The 17,643-nt window shown below is 38.1% G+C and overlaps 1 protein-coding gene across 1 annotated transcript; it reads left to right on the forward strand.

Moving 5' to 3' along the window:
• Positions 1–4,976: 4,976 nt before the first annotated feature.
• LOC121238460 (uncharacterized protein At1g08160-like) lies at positions 4,977–6,142 on the forward strand. The gene is made up of 2 exons (XM_041135316.1): positions 4,977–5,022; positions 5,057–6,142. The coding sequence occupies exon 2, from the start codon at positions 5,097–5,099 to the stop codon at positions 5,832–5,834; it is 738 nt and encodes a 245-aa protein (XP_040991250.1). The 5' UTR covers positions 4,977–5,022; positions 5,057–5,096; the 3' UTR covers positions 5,835–6,142.
• Positions 6,143–17,643: the final 11,501 nt, after the last annotated feature.

Below are 17,643 nucleotides of genomic sequence, written 5' to 3' on the forward strand. Positions count from 1 at the left end.
GACAGCACTGCTGTGGTGCGAGGCGGAGCTCGACCACGTTGTTGTGACACAAGGCGAAGCTCGATCACGCTATTGTGGTGCGAGCCGAGCTCGACCGCACTAAAAAATAAACAATTTAGATTAGATAATTCAAATCACAAGTTTGAGAGTTGCAAACCTAAGCCAAGTGGTGTGATGTCCTGGTGAGCATTAGATTCCAGTAGTGCTCAGGTGAGGCCCAAGGCATTTCGGTAAGGCTCGTGGGCTACACGGTCCTTTAATTGCTTGGGGCGAGCATTGTCATTACCTTGGGAATGGTGTTGTAAATCTAGGCGAGCATTGTTGATTGGGGCGACTCGGTTGCTTGTGGAGCGTTGGTGATCCGAGCGAGTGTCGTCATCGCTTGGCATGTGCCTTTGTTTCAATGAAGATATGGAGTTGAGGTGTCCGTGTGGTGTTTGAGAGTGACTTTACAGCTAATGCTCCAAGCTATGTGGATGACTTCCACGCTTTTTACTCGGTGGGAGTTGATCATTATAGTGCATCATTTTTGTCATTTATTTGCCTTTGGGCTCTCATTTAGGATGCCAATTGTTCGAACTTGCTTTCAATTAAGACCAACATGCCAAGTATGTTTCGAGGGCGTGCAACCACTCGAGCAATTTGGCTCTCAACTGCATGTCTAGTAGGGAGCAATCGCCAAGCATCTCCATGTGGCAATGCAGTTGCTGACGGAACTCTCAGGCACAACTAAGAGAATAGTATATCATACATCTTCAAAAAATCAATGTAATCTGCTTTATTTATTTGGAATACTAAGGACGAAGCACCGTTCATGTGGACGACCATTTTGTCCACATGCCTAAGCTCAGTACTACTTGGGTGTTGTACTTCATTCTCTTTGTGTACATATGGTTGCTGCACTTGGAACTCCTTTCGAGGGAGGAGGAGCCAGCAATGAAGGGGCTAGGTAGGTGATTGTTGCGACCTAGAACAACTAAGAGGCGGAGGAGGCCTTCACGATAGTGGAGCTAGGCTACGGCGTTGGGTTGAACCTTCACGATGAGAGAGGATCTGCATTAGTGGAGAGGTGCTCACAAAGGGATGGTGCCCTCCAAGCAACATTGCTCGCCGTGGGAACTGCTCAGGGTTGTCTCCATGACCGAGGGAGCTTCCGTGGTGTGCAAAATTGGTTTCGAACAACTCGTTGCCCGCCACAAGGGTAGCCAGCTACAGAGGGTGCTGATGAGGTTGGCTCTACAAGCTCACGGTTGGTGCTAAGCTTCATGGCAAGAGGGGCCTTGCAGCGGTAAAGAGGTGCTCACCAAGGGACGTTGCCCATCATGCAACGATGCTCGCTGCGTGTCATTGCCCGCCATAGACAGCGAATTGCTTGGCGAGATCGTTGCTCACCATAAGGGTGGCAATGAACTCGCCTGCTATTTCTCGTCCTTGTGGAAGCCCACTGGTGGCAAAAACTACCGTAGGTGGTCTTTGTCTCCAGTCCAGGGTTGTCCGAGCTTTAAAGCGAGAGGGGACTTGTGGCGCCCCCAATCCCCCTTACATAAATACACAGGGATCGAGACGCCAGGATGGTGACAACACGGTCACACATCCCAACGAAGTGCCAGTGTGTATACATGCAACAGTGTACAAATAAAATAAAGCAGCAGATAGTCAACTAAGTACCAGAATTTATTTACAATCAAACATCAGTAAAAATTTGAATAGCAGTTATACAGTCATCTATAAAAATATATTACAATAGTTTTCAAATAAACAAACGAGTGATCCCAGATCACTCCTCGGGCGGAGCCGTCTCCTCAGGCCCGCCCTCCTCCTCCTCATCTGCATCAAAATCTACGTTACCACAAAATGGTATTGCAAGTAAGTATGACCCTAAATAACAACGTAATATAAAATGCATTAAATTCAACTAACATGCATGCACATGAAAAATATGCATTTTACTCAACACATTATTTTTTCCGAAAATAATTATTTCAACACACACCAAAATCTCATTTTGGCCCAAAATATCCGTAAAACATTTTCCCAGAAAATGATTTACCCAAAAATCTAACTCGCACTATTTTCCTAGAAAATAGTGCATTAATTCCATATGCACCATGCATTAATTCCATATGCACCATGGCCTCCCCTATGGACCATCCGCACGTCCTGACTTCGTAGCGGTGCTCAGTTCCGCGCCCAGCGCGTACATGACCAAGCACCCACACTATGCAACGAGCGATGCCCAGTTCCGCGCCCAGCGCGTACGTGGCCAGACATCCTTTAGTCCCCGCCAGCAGAAGGACCACGAAGTCGGCACGAGACCATCTCATCCGATCCCATTGTCGCCCGGTGACAATCCAGGGGACGTTACTCAGTATATTCCGCTCCCGAGTAACCAGATGAGCTCCACCGAGTTAATACCTCATCTCGGCTTGGGGTCGTGTTACACACGCACCCAAAATCCATTCTCATATGAAAACCCAGTTTTCATAAACACATGAACATGAATGCAATACACGAAAACTCAGTTTTCTTTACAAACATGATCATGCATGAAATAATAATATGAACATGCACCAACACTGATCCAACATCCATCCAGAACCAATCCCAACAAATCCAATCAAAACAACTCATCAACAACCAAACCAAATAAACCAAACCAACCAAACAACTCTAATCACAAATCCATTCGACCCCCGAACTCCTCGGACTCAGTCCGACGTGTCAAAAATACAGTGAAATGGGTTAGTGCAAAAATACATTTAAATTACGAAAGTTCTTTGGAGAAATACTTACAATGCTATATAATAATTTTTCGAGGATCACGGGTGCGCTCGAAGTGGAAAAATAGCTGTCGAACAGTGTAAAATACACTGTGGCCGTGGGTCACAGATACCCACTTTTCAACGGTGACAAACGAAGACTCAAATTTGATAGAGTAGGGCCTAGGGAGGTCGGTGAAGCTAGTGGTGGTGAAGGTTGGCCGTGGGTGGCGGCATGGGCGGCAGTAGAAGACCAAAAAGCCCAAAACGGAAATGGAGTTGGATGTGCTTCACCGGTGACGGATCGGAGCTGGGGTTGGGTCCAATGGGTTGCTAAGAGGTCGAGGATGAAGTGGTAGGAAGATAGTGGCCAATGGTGGTGCGACGGTGGCGCAGCGGCGGAAAGAGTGCCGCGGCTTCAATGGGTTCGTGGTGGTTAACGGCGGCGATGGAGGAGCTGGAAATGGAGGGGTAGCGTCGCCGGTGGCTGGGGAAGCTAGCGGGCTGGGCGGTGTCGACCACCGCCGACGCACGGCGGTGCTGGGTGGTGAAGAAGGAACGGACGGAAGAGAGAAGGAGAGAGAGAGTGTCGCACGCGGGAGATGGCCAGGAGTGGAAGAAAAAAAAGAAAAAGAAAAGAAACAAAAAGGAAAAAAGAAAAAAGAAAAAAGGAGAAAAGAAAAAGAGAAAAGGAAAAAATGTAGAGAAGAAATGAGGTCCAATCCTCATAACTTGGGTCACAAAAATGATCCAATTGAAACGATTTCAAAATCACAAGTTAAATAAAATAATTTAAACGTAATGGTAAAGTGAAATTAAAATAATTAAATCTCACAGTAATTAATTAAATATGAAAAGAAAATTAAATGCATAACAATAAATAAATATTAAGAAAGCACATAAAAATAATTTTCACCAAATTAAAATCATAAAAATAAACTCACTAAAAATCCAACCAATTTTAAAATAAGAGAATAAATTTTGAATCCATAAAAATAATTCCTTCAGTAAAAATATACTAAAATACGGGGTGTTACAGGACTTCCCGCAATGGAAGGGTGTTGTCGCAAGTATTGGACGTGGCGAGGAGCTCTATGGTGGGCAGAGCTTCTGTTGGCAGGCGTCATTGCGTTAGCGACAAAAAATGCCGGTGGACATGGTTTTGGCCGGTGGTGGTCCCGTTGGCTCATGGATGCCTAGTGTGTGGATCTTCAGTGTGCACAACATACACAGCACCCGCGTGAAAGATAACACAAAAAGAACTTCCGGTATAGAGGATTAATAAATCAATCTCACATACGGTGCCAACTATTAAAACTAAAAATCGCATAACAGGTCAGAAGGGAGGAAAGAATTATTCCCGACTCGCGATGATGATTCAGGCGTCGATAAAGTGTTTTTCGTGTTCATCCATGAAATAATAATAAATAAGTAAATAAAAATAAATAAAGAGAGATATAAAAATTTAAGTGGTTTGGGATAAAAGCCTACATCCACATAGTGTTTGGGGGTAAAATCCACTATAATAGGCGATTTACAATCTTTCATGGCCTCATGTATCCCTTAATATAATGGAAGAATTTAGAGTTTTGAGAGGTTGAAGATGATGTATCTCTTGAGAGAAGATCGAAGTCGTCGAGAGCCTCCTCCCTTTGTAAAGATATCCTTTTATAGATGTTTATTTCCTTTCTTGAAGTGATTAAGTACTACTTACCTTATGATACTCTTTCCTTTTAAGAATCTGAGTCAACTTCTTTCGGTTTATCTCTTCATTACCTTGTCTCTTGGTTTTATTTTTTTCCTTATTATTAGTGATGGGTTTTCAATGGATTGAACACAGTCAACTTTATTCCAATGCACCCTATGCAAGTTTGTGAGAAAAGTCGGGGAAAAATACTTGTCAAGGCAAATTGTAATTCTCATATCTAGAGAGTAATAATATTTACACGATATATTTTATAAAAATACCTTTCATTTTAAACCATATATAATGGTGTAACGTGAAATATAATGGGTTTATTTTCTTTTTTGTTAAATATAACAGATTGTTGATTGTAAAAGAATTGTAAAATAATCTTGATCGAGCAAGATTTTGCGTCCAAATTGAGTAGTTTTCTTCAACTTATTTAAAAAACTATCTCGTGCTTGATAGCTCAATAAATGGTTGCCATTCTTATAGATTGGCTGGTAGAAAGTTGTATCGGTGTATCCATCTCTCTCTTTTGCCCTTTCCTTCTCCAAACAGTTCATTTGCTTGACAGTTGCTCTCTCTCTCTCTCTCTCTCTCTCTCTATCAGACTCTCTCTCTCTCTCTCTCTCTCTCTCTCTCTGCGCGTTATGCAAGACCCTTCTCGACCCGTAACGGGATACCCAGTCCCCAACGACTGCCGTCCGCCCCAAGCTGGTGTCGCCTACCCTTATGTCGCGCCGCCACCACATCAAGCACCCCCTTATTACTACAACAACCAACCCTACCCCTACCCTTACGCTGCGTCGTCCTCACGCAACTTCGTTCGCCGGTTCCTCGCCGCCATGATCCTCGTCTTCTTCCTCATTGGCGTCGCCATACTCGTCCTCTGGCTTGTGCTCCGCCCCCGCCTCCCTGACTTCCGTGTCGACTCTCTCTCCCTGTCCAATTTCTCGTCTGCTTCCTCCACCCTCACGGGCAACTGGAACGTCAGGTTCTCTGTCTACAATCCCAACAAGAAGCTTTCCATTTCTTACGAAGAAGTTCTTTCTTCCCTCTTCTACAAATCGGAGTTCATATCCCACACGCGAATGCCGCCGTTCAAGCTTGGGAAGCGGAACCAGACGGTTCTGGACGTGTCCTTCTCTGCGGCCGATACATACGTTGACAGGTGGGTTGTGAATGACATCTACTGGGACAGAGCACGTGGCACCGTGAGCTTCAATGTGCTGGTTAAGGCGTGGGTTCAGTTCCGAGCCGGCGCGTGGAGGCCAAGGAATCGGTCGATTAGAGTCTTGTGCGAAGGCTTGGCGGTCGGTCTCTCCTCCAATAGCAGCGGGTCAGGGATGCTAGTGGGTGGAGCGAGGGACTGCAGGGTTGGTCTGTGAGTAAATTGGTTGTTCATCACTGCAACTTTAGTTTGATAAAATTCCAACTGTTCCGTATTCGAAGAAGAATTTGTTTAAATTTGAGGAATTAGTAGTAGTTCACATCTAAAGTTGAATTAGTTTCTTTGTTTCTTATGTTGGTTATTTAGAATGATTATCGACTTTGCAGTTTCTGCAATTGCGATCTGTGTTGCTTAATGGCAGTATCGCTTTGCGGGCTCAAATTGTATAGGTTTTAGTGTTTGTTATCTAGTGTTTGTTATCTTTGGGATTTTTTTATTTTATTCAAAAAAATTTGGTTCTTGTTACGCTTTTGATTTGAAACTTGGGAATTAATAATATATTTTTAATGGTAAAAGGAGTAAAAACGAGAGAAATCAAGAGACAATAGGAATGAATGAAACAAGTTTTTGTTTGCCAAAAAAAAAAAAAAAAAAGGTTTTTGCTTGCCAGTGGCTTTTTTCACAGATAGCTGTATTACCTTAGCTAATCCAGGACGTATTGTGTTATATATTTTATATTTTTATATGGACCTTGCTTCTTTTAGTTCTGCCATTGTTTGTCCAATACTTGCTTTTAGCACAATTGTCAATACAGGCTGAAACTTGCCTTGATTGCAACATTTTACCTTATTGTTAAGGCTGTTCTTTGCTGGTTTTGGCCCATTAAGAGAACATACTTGTGGTTGATTAATAGTGGGGAAGCAGCTTTCTTAATTGGTTTTTATTTTATACTCCCGAAATATTTTGTTATCCATCACTGAAGTTATTTGTTTTCTTCCACTCTTGCGTATAATCTCTTTTTTAATAAGTATTCTGGTCTATAACCTTTGGACGGAGGATGGTGGCTGATACTTTGAATACCTAAAGCAGTTTGGTTCTGTGATGTTTTAGGAAGAGGAATAGCAACCCCATGGTAGTTTTGTCCTAGCCCCTGATATGTCTTTTCAAAAGTTATCTACATTGCAATAGTAACACTTTGACAACCATAAGTCTTGTTATTTCACTTTTGCTAATATTTTACTGCCCAATTAGACAGAGTTAAGGTAGGATCCCTTCTAACTAAAGGTCATTATGGATCATTCGACTGGACGAATTAAGAAAACCTCAGACATTTGCCTCGGTGGACTAATGGCCTCAGCTACAGTTTGTTTGTGGCTTTCCAACTGCATCAGATATTGTGATATCACTTTTAATCGATCGGCGCAATATTAGGAAGTCGTTCTTTAACCTGCTGTACTCAATTAGGATGGGAAGTGGTGATGAGGATAAGATCCCATGGATTCTGTAAAATAGTGAAGTTTGAGGTCATAACTTTTTATCAAGAATTGCAGCCCATCGGTACTTGTCTTCCTTGTAAAAGCAAGTTATTGGCTTGTTGGAGAAGTCATAATGTAGGTCCATACGCCGTGAAAGTTTGGCAAATGGTTCCTTTTATGTGTAATGTGGTGCATCACAGGTGGCTTTATTGTATGGACAGCTGCACTAGGGAAGATTCTTTCTATAGATAACTCAAGCAGGAGAATCTTGATGATGGGCTGATGTTGCACGTGCAAGAAGAGCAAGAAAACAACTGATCATCTTTTACTGCACTATGAAGCGGCTAGTACAATATAGGCCTCTATCTTCTGTCTGGTATTGCTGGGTGATGCCCCAAAGTTAAGTAGAGTTATTTGCTTGTTGGAGTATTTTTAATAAAGATAACAGTTCGATCCATTATTGGTTGTAGTCTAGTGGATCCATTGGTATAAATTTTATGTTGGTATGTAATCTAATATTATAAGCATTTTCGCTTCTGTTTGCCTTGTATTTTGTTTACAGTTTTTTAACTCTGGATATATTCTTTTACTTGATTCTTTTGGAAAGATTCTACTTATTCCATGTACTACCATGTCAGTGTTCTTCTACGTGCCCCAGACATGTTTGTCAATATGTCATGACCATTTCTCTTAGTTTTTATTATAGGACAATAGATGGTGAGTAATACAGATGGTATGTGAATGGAGATGTTGGCCTCCATGTTTCGTGGTATATCCAAATAATAGTTTGCACCGCATAACAACATTCCTACTAGAGTAGCTGTTAATATGAATAACAGAAACTCTATTATAACAATTTATCTACATTCAATGTACTCTACAGATAGAGGATTACATAAAGTTGAACATAGTAAAAGAAGAAATTGAAAGATTTTGTTGAAACTGTTACTTTGGAAATTTCCTGGAAAAGCTAATCATAGGGGAGAAATTGTTTCTCTTGCCAAAGTGTGTAAGGGGAGACATGGGGGATATTGCCACCCTGTTGCTGCATGTTTCTCTTGCCAAAGTTTAATTTGAGATTATTTTTGCATCATTATTACTTCCTTTAGTTCAGTAGCTTTTGACATCTGCTCCAGCATATCTGCTTCTACTGAACTACTCTTTGAATTCTGATCTATTTACTTCATTGTGCTTTTCAAGTTGTTCTCCTTAACCTCAGCCGGTAAGCTACCGCACCTAATCCCAATGTTACAAAACCTTATTTCCTCTTGCAAGTCTTCACCAACTCAGTGAAGCATTCTGCCCTAAGCCACACAACACAAGGACACCTCCCTTGCGCATGATCTGAATGTTCTTGTGCCAGAATTTTTCTTTTTTGTTGCATCTGAATTAATTAGCCCATGCGAAGCCCAAATCTTTGAGATCTTTATTTCTACATCTGTGTCGAGTTCTATATTTTAGGTACCATATAAGGTAATATAATCAACTGCATCATACTTTCTTGAATAAAAGAGCACAATAGAGCTGGATTTGACCACACCTTGGTATATGTCTGCTTGTTAGCGATGAGCAACATATATATGATATGTTAATAAGACTGTTCCTTGATATTTCCTAAATTTAGTGCTCAACTATAATGCCATGAGCCATCAGATCTGTTTATATATAATTTATCACGAGTTTAATTTGTTATACTCTGATAACACAAGTCCTGTACGTAGTTTGTGTTATCTGGTCTGTGTGTCTGATGAAAACTTCTTGTTTTATGGTATGCTTTCATAGTGTCAATGGAAAGTATGTTCTGGATGGAGAAGGGAATTGTATTTTCTCTGCACCATCTTTTTTAATTAATGGGAGGATGAAGGGAAATATATGAACCTTTTCTTTTCTTTTTTAGTTTACATGGTTTTTCCCTCTTCTTCTCCCAAGCTGCCAGAAGACCACACAAGAGATTGTACGTGTTTTGCTGCTTCTTGGCATTGGCTTGAGTAGTTTTCATCCACAAACGTTTATTTTTCGTACCTTTGCCGTCCGTTCAATTTGACTGTTAAGCGTATTCAATTTTTCATTCATTTTAATGTGTTAGCTACAGGCCGGTCGGGGTGCCTTTCCTATTTTTACCTCCACTAATGAAGATTTGCCACGTAGGAGTTGCAGGAAACTACTTTCTACACCCGCATGCTGGAAATTCCATTCTGCACTCATCAGCAGCGATTCCTCTCCCCCCTCCCTCGCGCAGCGACGATTTCCTCTCCCTCTACCCACACCTATTTCCTCGCAATCGTGCCTACTTTTCCTATATAAGTATAACACCCAAATACATATAGGAAAATGATCAGCTAACAGTTTGGCGCTTACTTTTCCCATCACTATTTGGAAACCCAGGCCGCCATATGAGGTTGGGTTGTGTTACTCACACAACATCCAGGCCGATTAGTTTTCGTAACTTCTACTTGATGATATCTATACAAAATCCAGATGTAGCCGTTATTTATCAACCAACAGAAGATTTGTCTCCGGCATGCACTCAGTCTGAAACTGCCTATCTATCACTAGTATAACTTCCCCTCTCTCTGCCTTGGTTTCCCTTTTGAAGCCTACCCCGTTTTGACGTGTTCAAAACAAAGGTCTCGGCCGTCTAAAATTCAATCTATGGGGATTTTTCTTTCCTTATTGTTTTTTCAAGGTTCTGGATTATTCAATTCCGAGGTGAAGGATAATTTGAAAGAAACTGGTTATGATTATAGATATTTATTAAAGAAATCTCATTCAAATGGTCATGTGAACGATGAGAAGATATTGTTTTCTTTTTAAAAATAAAAATAAAAATAAAGAGAGAGAGAGAGAGAGAGTAAGTACTGAGACCTGAAGTTCGTATTCAAGCTTATCCATTCTCTTTCTCAAAAGGATAAAGCTGGTGCGCATATATATATATATATATATAGAGAGAGAGAGAGAGAGAGAGAGAGAGTACTGAGAAAACAGATTCAATACAACCAAGTTTTGAATGTTAGGCCAATGTGTCCAGAAAAAAAATCACATGCAAGATTCCTTTCAGTGTATAACAAGGCAAAAAAATAAAAAAATAAAAAAAAAAATTCGTGTTCTGCTTTTGCAATTTCCTCATGTCATTCCACAAAACACTGCAGAGATATTTTAGGACTCATAATTACAATAAAAAATGGGATTAAATTAAAAAGTTGCTTTTAAGTACGTCTGATCGAGTAGTACTACCATTGATATCTCACTACTCTTGTCTTCAATATTCTAGCCTAGCTAGGAGCTCTGCATGATGTGTTTGAAATACTCTCTTAAAGGATGATTAATGATTTTGGTTTGTTCTTTTGAGTTTTGCATGATCTAAATTAGGAAGGATTCTTTACCTTCTTTTGGTCATTTCCTCTTTCTTCTTTTCGTTTGGGATTGATCTCTACGTACCTTAAGAATCTCCCACCATTGAAGTGATCGATCATTGCATGCAATCCTTTTATGGTCTCCTTTATTCTATCTACTTTTGCATTCTGTCCTCTTCTAATGATCTCCATCTGCATGTATTGCTTTCAAAATGAAAAGTAAAAAAGAGATACTAGCTAAGTTATTTTAATGAACGTTAAAAGATGATCTGGTATATCCTTAGCTTGGATAGCAAAAGAAAGCCTTATTCTCGACTTTCAAACAGAACCAAAATAATGATGATAAAGAAAGCAAGTAGCGTGGAAAAGGGATCGAACTAGGAGTCAAATTTGTTGTAACCAATGGTGGGGACGGCAGCTCATCACCAAACAAACCATATATATATATAAATATAATTCTCCTAAAAGCATTTTCTAACTTGCTAAAATTAATAGATATTTTTATTAACATTTTTAATTAATTGCAGATCCATATATACGTACACATACATGCATGTGTTTATAAGTATATTTGTCGTGTATTTATAATTGCAATTTATAGTTTTTATCTTAGATTGTATCATTCTCTGTTAAGATAATAAATAAATAAATAAATTTACATCTTTCTTTCAGCTTAAGTATTTTGAACAAGCAGTGATTTCACATAGTATCAGAGCAGAGGTCCTGAGTTCTAATTCTGGCTCTACACTCTATTACATTTAATTAAATATTCCACATGTTGGGTTACCCATTGAGAGAAAGTTTGGTCCACGCGTGAGATAGAGTGTTAAGATAAAAAATAAATAATAAAATCTATCTCTTCCTAGCTATCAGCTTAAATTTTTAGAACTAGTGGTGATTTCACATTCTCAATCAAACTTGTTATATGAGACACATTTTATATGGTAATTATTATTTAAGTGGCTAACGGGTGAAATTATTTAAAATTTCATATCAACAATTATTACTATAAATTTAGAATAGAGAATACCATTTCTCATAAGTAGAAACGTCGACATTCATATATATCGTAATACTCTAATTTGCAATGGAACGACGCTTGATCTTATAATTAATCTCTTCTTGTAAATGATTAATGAGTTGAATCATGACAACATATGCACAATATGAAAGCAACCTTTAATTAAGGAGTTGAGCTATATATTAACTACCTTAATTATTTGTCATAATTAATAGCTAATTAAATTAAGATCAAGCAGTGATATTAAACAAAGAATGATCTACTAGAAATTAAACTTCATATATATAACTTCATATATACTTGGTATATATGGTAATTATAATTATCTCTTCGATCTTCTTTTTTAACTTAAGCCTAATCTTCCAACGTCTAACCTAGAACTTATATTTCTTTGATAAGATGCATGCATGGGCATTTCCCTTGTAAAACTCATATATGTAATTATTTAGCAAACAAAACAAAGCCTTTATCAGTTGAGAGAGAGAGAGAGAGAGAGAGAGAGAGATCATGGAGATGCTTGCAAGATAGTTACAAAATTAGGTGATAAGCCAATTTGATGGTGCCCAATCACTAATCAGAAAGAAGAAGACACGAAGGCCTACTGATTTACAAGGACGATAAAATATCAATTCGACTTCCAAAACAGAACAATAATATGGTCTACATCGATGATCATTCCTCCTTAGAAAAAAAGGCAAAAAACTGGGATCACCTGTAATGGTTGGCACTGTTTTTTAGACCCTTTACCTACCAATAAGCATTTATAACCACTGAACTCAACCACCATTATCGTAGGTTTGACGTTGCTGATGATCATCCTCATGAACATCAGGCCCCGCAATCTGCATCAAACGTCTTTTAATTAACTACATGATCGACCAGATCATTGGTGGGTATGTAGCTCCTGATGCGTGTGTTTTGTCATGTACGAACGAATTAATCATGTAGATCATGATCAAAGTTCGTTCAAGTCTCTAAGACCGATCAACCGATATATGGACTGCTGGCAGCGTCAATTGTAGAGTGATTGACATGCATGTCTTAAGACCACGTCACTCTGTTCGTTAGCCTTCTTGGAGTTAGTACCAGAAAACTACCACACGTTGCGTTCATTCGAGATGAACATCAAGCTTCCATTATTGTCGATGTTGACGTTGACACAGCCATGCATAATGATGGTAGCTAGTCTAGACTCATTTTTCTTGTTGATAAGATCGATCCCCTTGAGAAGAGAGAGAGACACCATTTGGGTGAGCACTTTTAATTAAGCAGGATTCATCATGTGAAGTACAGTATATGACATGAGTACTAAATGTGGGTAATATATTACAGTATTAAATCTAATCAACTTATAAACTTTGTTTTATAATGTTTTTTACAGGTAATTAAAACTTACTATCTTCATCACACTATATACACGATATATATATATATATATATATATATATAAAAGACTTTAGATCAGTACTAGTACTACTGCTGCATGCCCTTTTGTACTCCAAAATCGTAGTTTAGACGTAGCATTTACATAATTTGTGTACATGAAATGCAACTATATATATATATATATAACTAATTCTACTCACAAACCCACCACAATGTATAATATATATATATATGTATGTATGTATAGAAAAGTTCTTCTCATCATCTTCACATGACCACAGTAGTACATACACCATGCACACATATTTATTTATTTATTTATTCTCTTACTAAATGTGCGGTATATAGATGAAAAGTAGAAGAAATCAATTAGTTTAGGAAGAATAAAATAAAAATAAGTGTAATGCGTATATATATTATATATATGTATGGTTTGTAAGGATGATAAATAGTAAAGCTCATATATATATATATATATATATATATATATAATGATGCATTAATACTTTAGGATGAAATCATGTGGATCCACATTAATTCGAAGTAATTATATATATTATGATATTAGGCCTATTAAATCTGTAATGCTTAATTGTTTAATTTAAACTAATAGAAATAGATAAATTTAATTATTTAAATAATTATATTCTAACGATGCTAAGATAGATGATCTAAAGTATTCAAAATATATGTATACACTAATTGCAGTTGAGATATATATATATATTATAAACAATTTCCAAGATGGATGATATATAGCTTGTGTATTGTGACGATAGACATGATTAAACATCTTGAATTAATATTTATAATATATGTTCGAGTCTTTAATTAGAAATTAAAGTGTTTAAAAAAGAAATAAGGCAATAGGTCTTTGATCTTTACAAAGCTCTGATTAATTAGTTTAATTACTCGAAAACTATATAATATGAATTCAATCAAAGGACCGTCGATTTCGAAGCATTTTTAATTCACAAATAAATAAATAAGACGGATAGCCCAGTGGCCTTAAAATGAACCCCTCGCCATTGCCTTAAAAAACACAAAGACGGATATATACCTATTTGCCTATAATTATGTGATATTCTCTCTGTTAATCATTATGGAAGGCGTCCTCTTATTAAATAGTCTAATATATATATATATATATATATATATATATATATATCATGTTCCTTTATAATTAGCTAGGGATCTATCTTTATAATTAGGATTATATATGAATTTTTTTTTTTTTTGAAAAATTGACTTCATTCATTTATCAGAGAAAAGTTACATCGATGACGGATATATACAGAGAAGTTCCCAGATCACAAGCCAACTACTACATTTGAAACTCTGCCAGTACACAAATTCATTTGTGACTAGTATGATCTTAACTACTGCTATAGCTCTCTATAGACAAACTATTTAAAAGAGAGCACTCTACCTAAAATAGAGACTCATACCTAACCCTCCATAGGAGGAGAGGACTTAACCTCCACAAACAAAACGTCCAAGAGATGATTTTTTTTTTTTTTTTTAAACTAAAGAAAATGAAACAACAATAAAAGTAGAAAGATAAATGTGAAAATGACGAATTATAGTTTAGATCTACTCCGGTAGATTTCGAAATCAGCCATAAAAGTTAGATCTGAACAATCTGATCTGGTGATCCGCCACTATCTTCCTAATGATCGGCTTATGAAGCATCTTGTGCTACTCATACCTCACAAGAGGTGCCGGAGAACTGTAGATCCGTCTTTTCAGTCTTGAAAGAAACAAAATAAATTAAAAAAAGAAGAGAAATGAGGGAATGAGAGGGAGAAGAGAAGGGAAGGAGATAGGAGGGAAAGAGAAGGGAAAATGAAAGAGAAATTAGGGATAGAGAAAAGAGGGAAGGAGAAAGGAGTCCTCCTCCTCCTCCAGCAATTAGGTACTTTTGTTAATTACATCATGCGGTATTTGCTAGCTTCGATCTATTCATACAAATAATATTTTTGGGTTGATCATGAAGTAGTAGTAAGTTAGTAACGTCTCGTTTTATTATTTCGATGCGTTTAATTGTAATCACAATCATTAACATTTTCTACTTTGTTATTGATTTTATATATTTATTTTTTCATCCCAATCATATATTTTGCCGTTATCGGACCGCAATATATTTATTTTGCAATCGATTTTGTAATCCATAGTGCCATTTATATTGTGGCCCCTATCGGTTCTTGATGACATCATACCCACGCGCGCCTTTTACCTCAAGATAACGTCACACCATACGAAACCCATATGCACCATTTCCCACCACCTACCCAGTACTACTGTATCATATATCCCTGCATAATTTTCCAAATTTTTTTATAAAAATATGAGTCTCATAAAAATAAAAATAAAAATAAAAAGTGAGTTTTTTAAATTTTTGTATGGAGTCTTTTTTTTTTTATATATATATATATAAAGAACTTGTACGGAATTTTTGCATTTAAAACTTATATATCATTTCTCCCTTTAACCCAAAATCCAAGTTTTTACCAATTCATAAATTAAGAACAAGAAAACACTCATATCATGATGAGAAATAATACTTGCAATCGTGAGTGCATAACTACAGTGTAATTATTTTGAAAAAAATGAATAAATACCGAACCCACGTGAAAAAAAAAAAATTATTTTTTTAATAATATATCTCATTCTTTTTCAAAGCGATTGCATGGCGTTTGCTCACTCCATAACTGTGTAGCATTACTCTATTATGATTCAACCAAAACCCATGATATTGATAATCCTCCAATATATCAAGATATATATGTTCAAGTTTTAAGATGCTCGAATGTCTGGAATAAACACAGAGTGAATTCTACAAATATTACTTCGCATCTTCTCTCTCCGACACCTTTTAAATCTCTAAATTGGATAAAAAATTTAAGAGATTTTTTTTCTTTTTCATGCACTTATATATAACATAACTTACCTTTCTTATATGTACATTGAAGATATATATACATAATGTATAAACAACAGATTTGTGGGATCCTCTCTTGATGAGGTGAGGTGAGTCTTTGCTTTCTACAATGAGGAGTTTTAGGACATGGTCTATAGAGTGCTGAAGACATGGGAAGATGACCTTCACAAGCAATGGGAGGGCCTTACTCTCTCAGAGTAGGAGGCTGACATAGTGAGAGTGGAGAGTGGAGTGTTAGAACAACTGGTCGAAAAGGGAAAGATGTGCCTTATGATGTTGATCAATGCAGATAAGGTGGTGAACAGATAGGCCTTCAGGGATACCATGTCCAAGGTAAGGAGACTTGAAGGGTGGTTATAGTTCAAGGAAATGGGGCCAACAGGGTCTTGTTGGTGTTCCAGCACAAACGTTACAAAGCTAGGGTCTTGGTAGGAAGACCATGGTCTTTTTGATAGAGCTCTGATTTGCCTACAGGAGATCAATGGTCAAGTCCCATTAAAGGACATTGCTTTCACTGAGAAGCTCTTCTGGGTTCAGGCACACAACATGCCAATTGCCAGCATGACCAAAGAGATCGGTGGTATGCTATTTTCAAGAATGGAAAAGGTGGTCGAAGTGGAGACAGACGAGGATGTGTGTGGCTGGGGAAGTGTCCTGAGAGCCAGAGTGGTAGTCAACATTACAAAACCTCTTATAAGAGGAAGATTTTTAATAGTCAATAAGGTGCAGCATTCGATCCCTTTTAAGTATGAAAGATTACCATCCTTCTGCTTTGATTATGGTTCTATAAAACACTCATCCCACTGTTATGGTTCTTCTCGGTATAACAAGCTGAAAGCTAACGACTAGTTTGGACCTTTAAGGGCCTCACCTACGAAGATGAGTGGTCCCAAGTTTAAATACTATGGTGGCGACTTGTTCCAGACTCCCCCCCATTATCAACCGAGCAACAGCTCAGGGATGAAGGCAAACAAGGACAACCAGGAAATCAGGAACGATTCAAGGCAACTAGACCCAAAGGTTGGGCTACAAGCATAATGTCAGCGGGTTTTTGGGAATCATAGTAAAGCTGCTAATCCTAAAGGATTGGACCGGAACTAGCAGGCTTAGTCCTTGAGGGGCCAAAGGGAAGAGGCCTTTCCAATTGGGAGAATTGTAGTAAAGATGGTAGGGTGGAAGCCAAAATAGGAAACAATACAAAAGTAGTCCCCTCCTCTTTAGGTGGCTGTTTGAAGAGTCAAATATCCTCTCTGGATAATGTTTTGGACTAGCAAATAAAGGAGTTAGCTGAGACACGCCAGAAAGCAAAATAGATGAGGAGAGCACACAACAAGTCCTTCTCTCTCATCCCTCAAGTTTGTCCAAAAGTGCCAATATCATGTGGTAACCGAAGACAGCTTGAACCTAGTTCTCCTATTGAGTCTAAGAGTCAAATCAACAAGAAACTAAAAGGAAATGGTGCTCAGGAAGTGGTGCACTGTGAGGAATTGGTGGTGGCTACTAGGCAGCACTACCAATAGCCATTATTTGTCTCAGTTGGAACTTTCGGGGGCTTGGGAACACCCGGACAATTCGTAAACTTCACAGACTAGTGAAGTCTAAGTGCCCCTCCCTCATCTTCCTCATTGAAACAAAATGTGGAAGAGAGATAGTAGAGAACGTAAGAAACTGTATGGGTTTTGAAAATAGTTTTGTAGTGGACAGTAAGAGTAGTAGTGGCGGCTTGGCTTTCCTATGGAAGGATGAGGTCAGTGTGGAATTGGATTCCTACTCACAGAGCCACATTCCCTAAAACTTAAAGAGGGCTTAGCTAACAAACCTGTGTTCTAACTGGCTTTTAAGGATCTCCA

The sequence above is a fragment of the Juglans microcarpa x Juglans regia genome, chromosome 7D, assembly GCF_004785595.1.
Source record: "Juglans microcarpa x Juglans regia isolate MS1-56 chromosome 7D, Jm3101_v1.0, whole genome shotgun sequence".
In the NCBI taxonomy this organism is placed as follows: domain Eukaryota; kingdom Viridiplantae; phylum Streptophyta; class Magnoliopsida; order Fagales; family Juglandaceae; genus Juglans; species Juglans microcarpa x Juglans regia.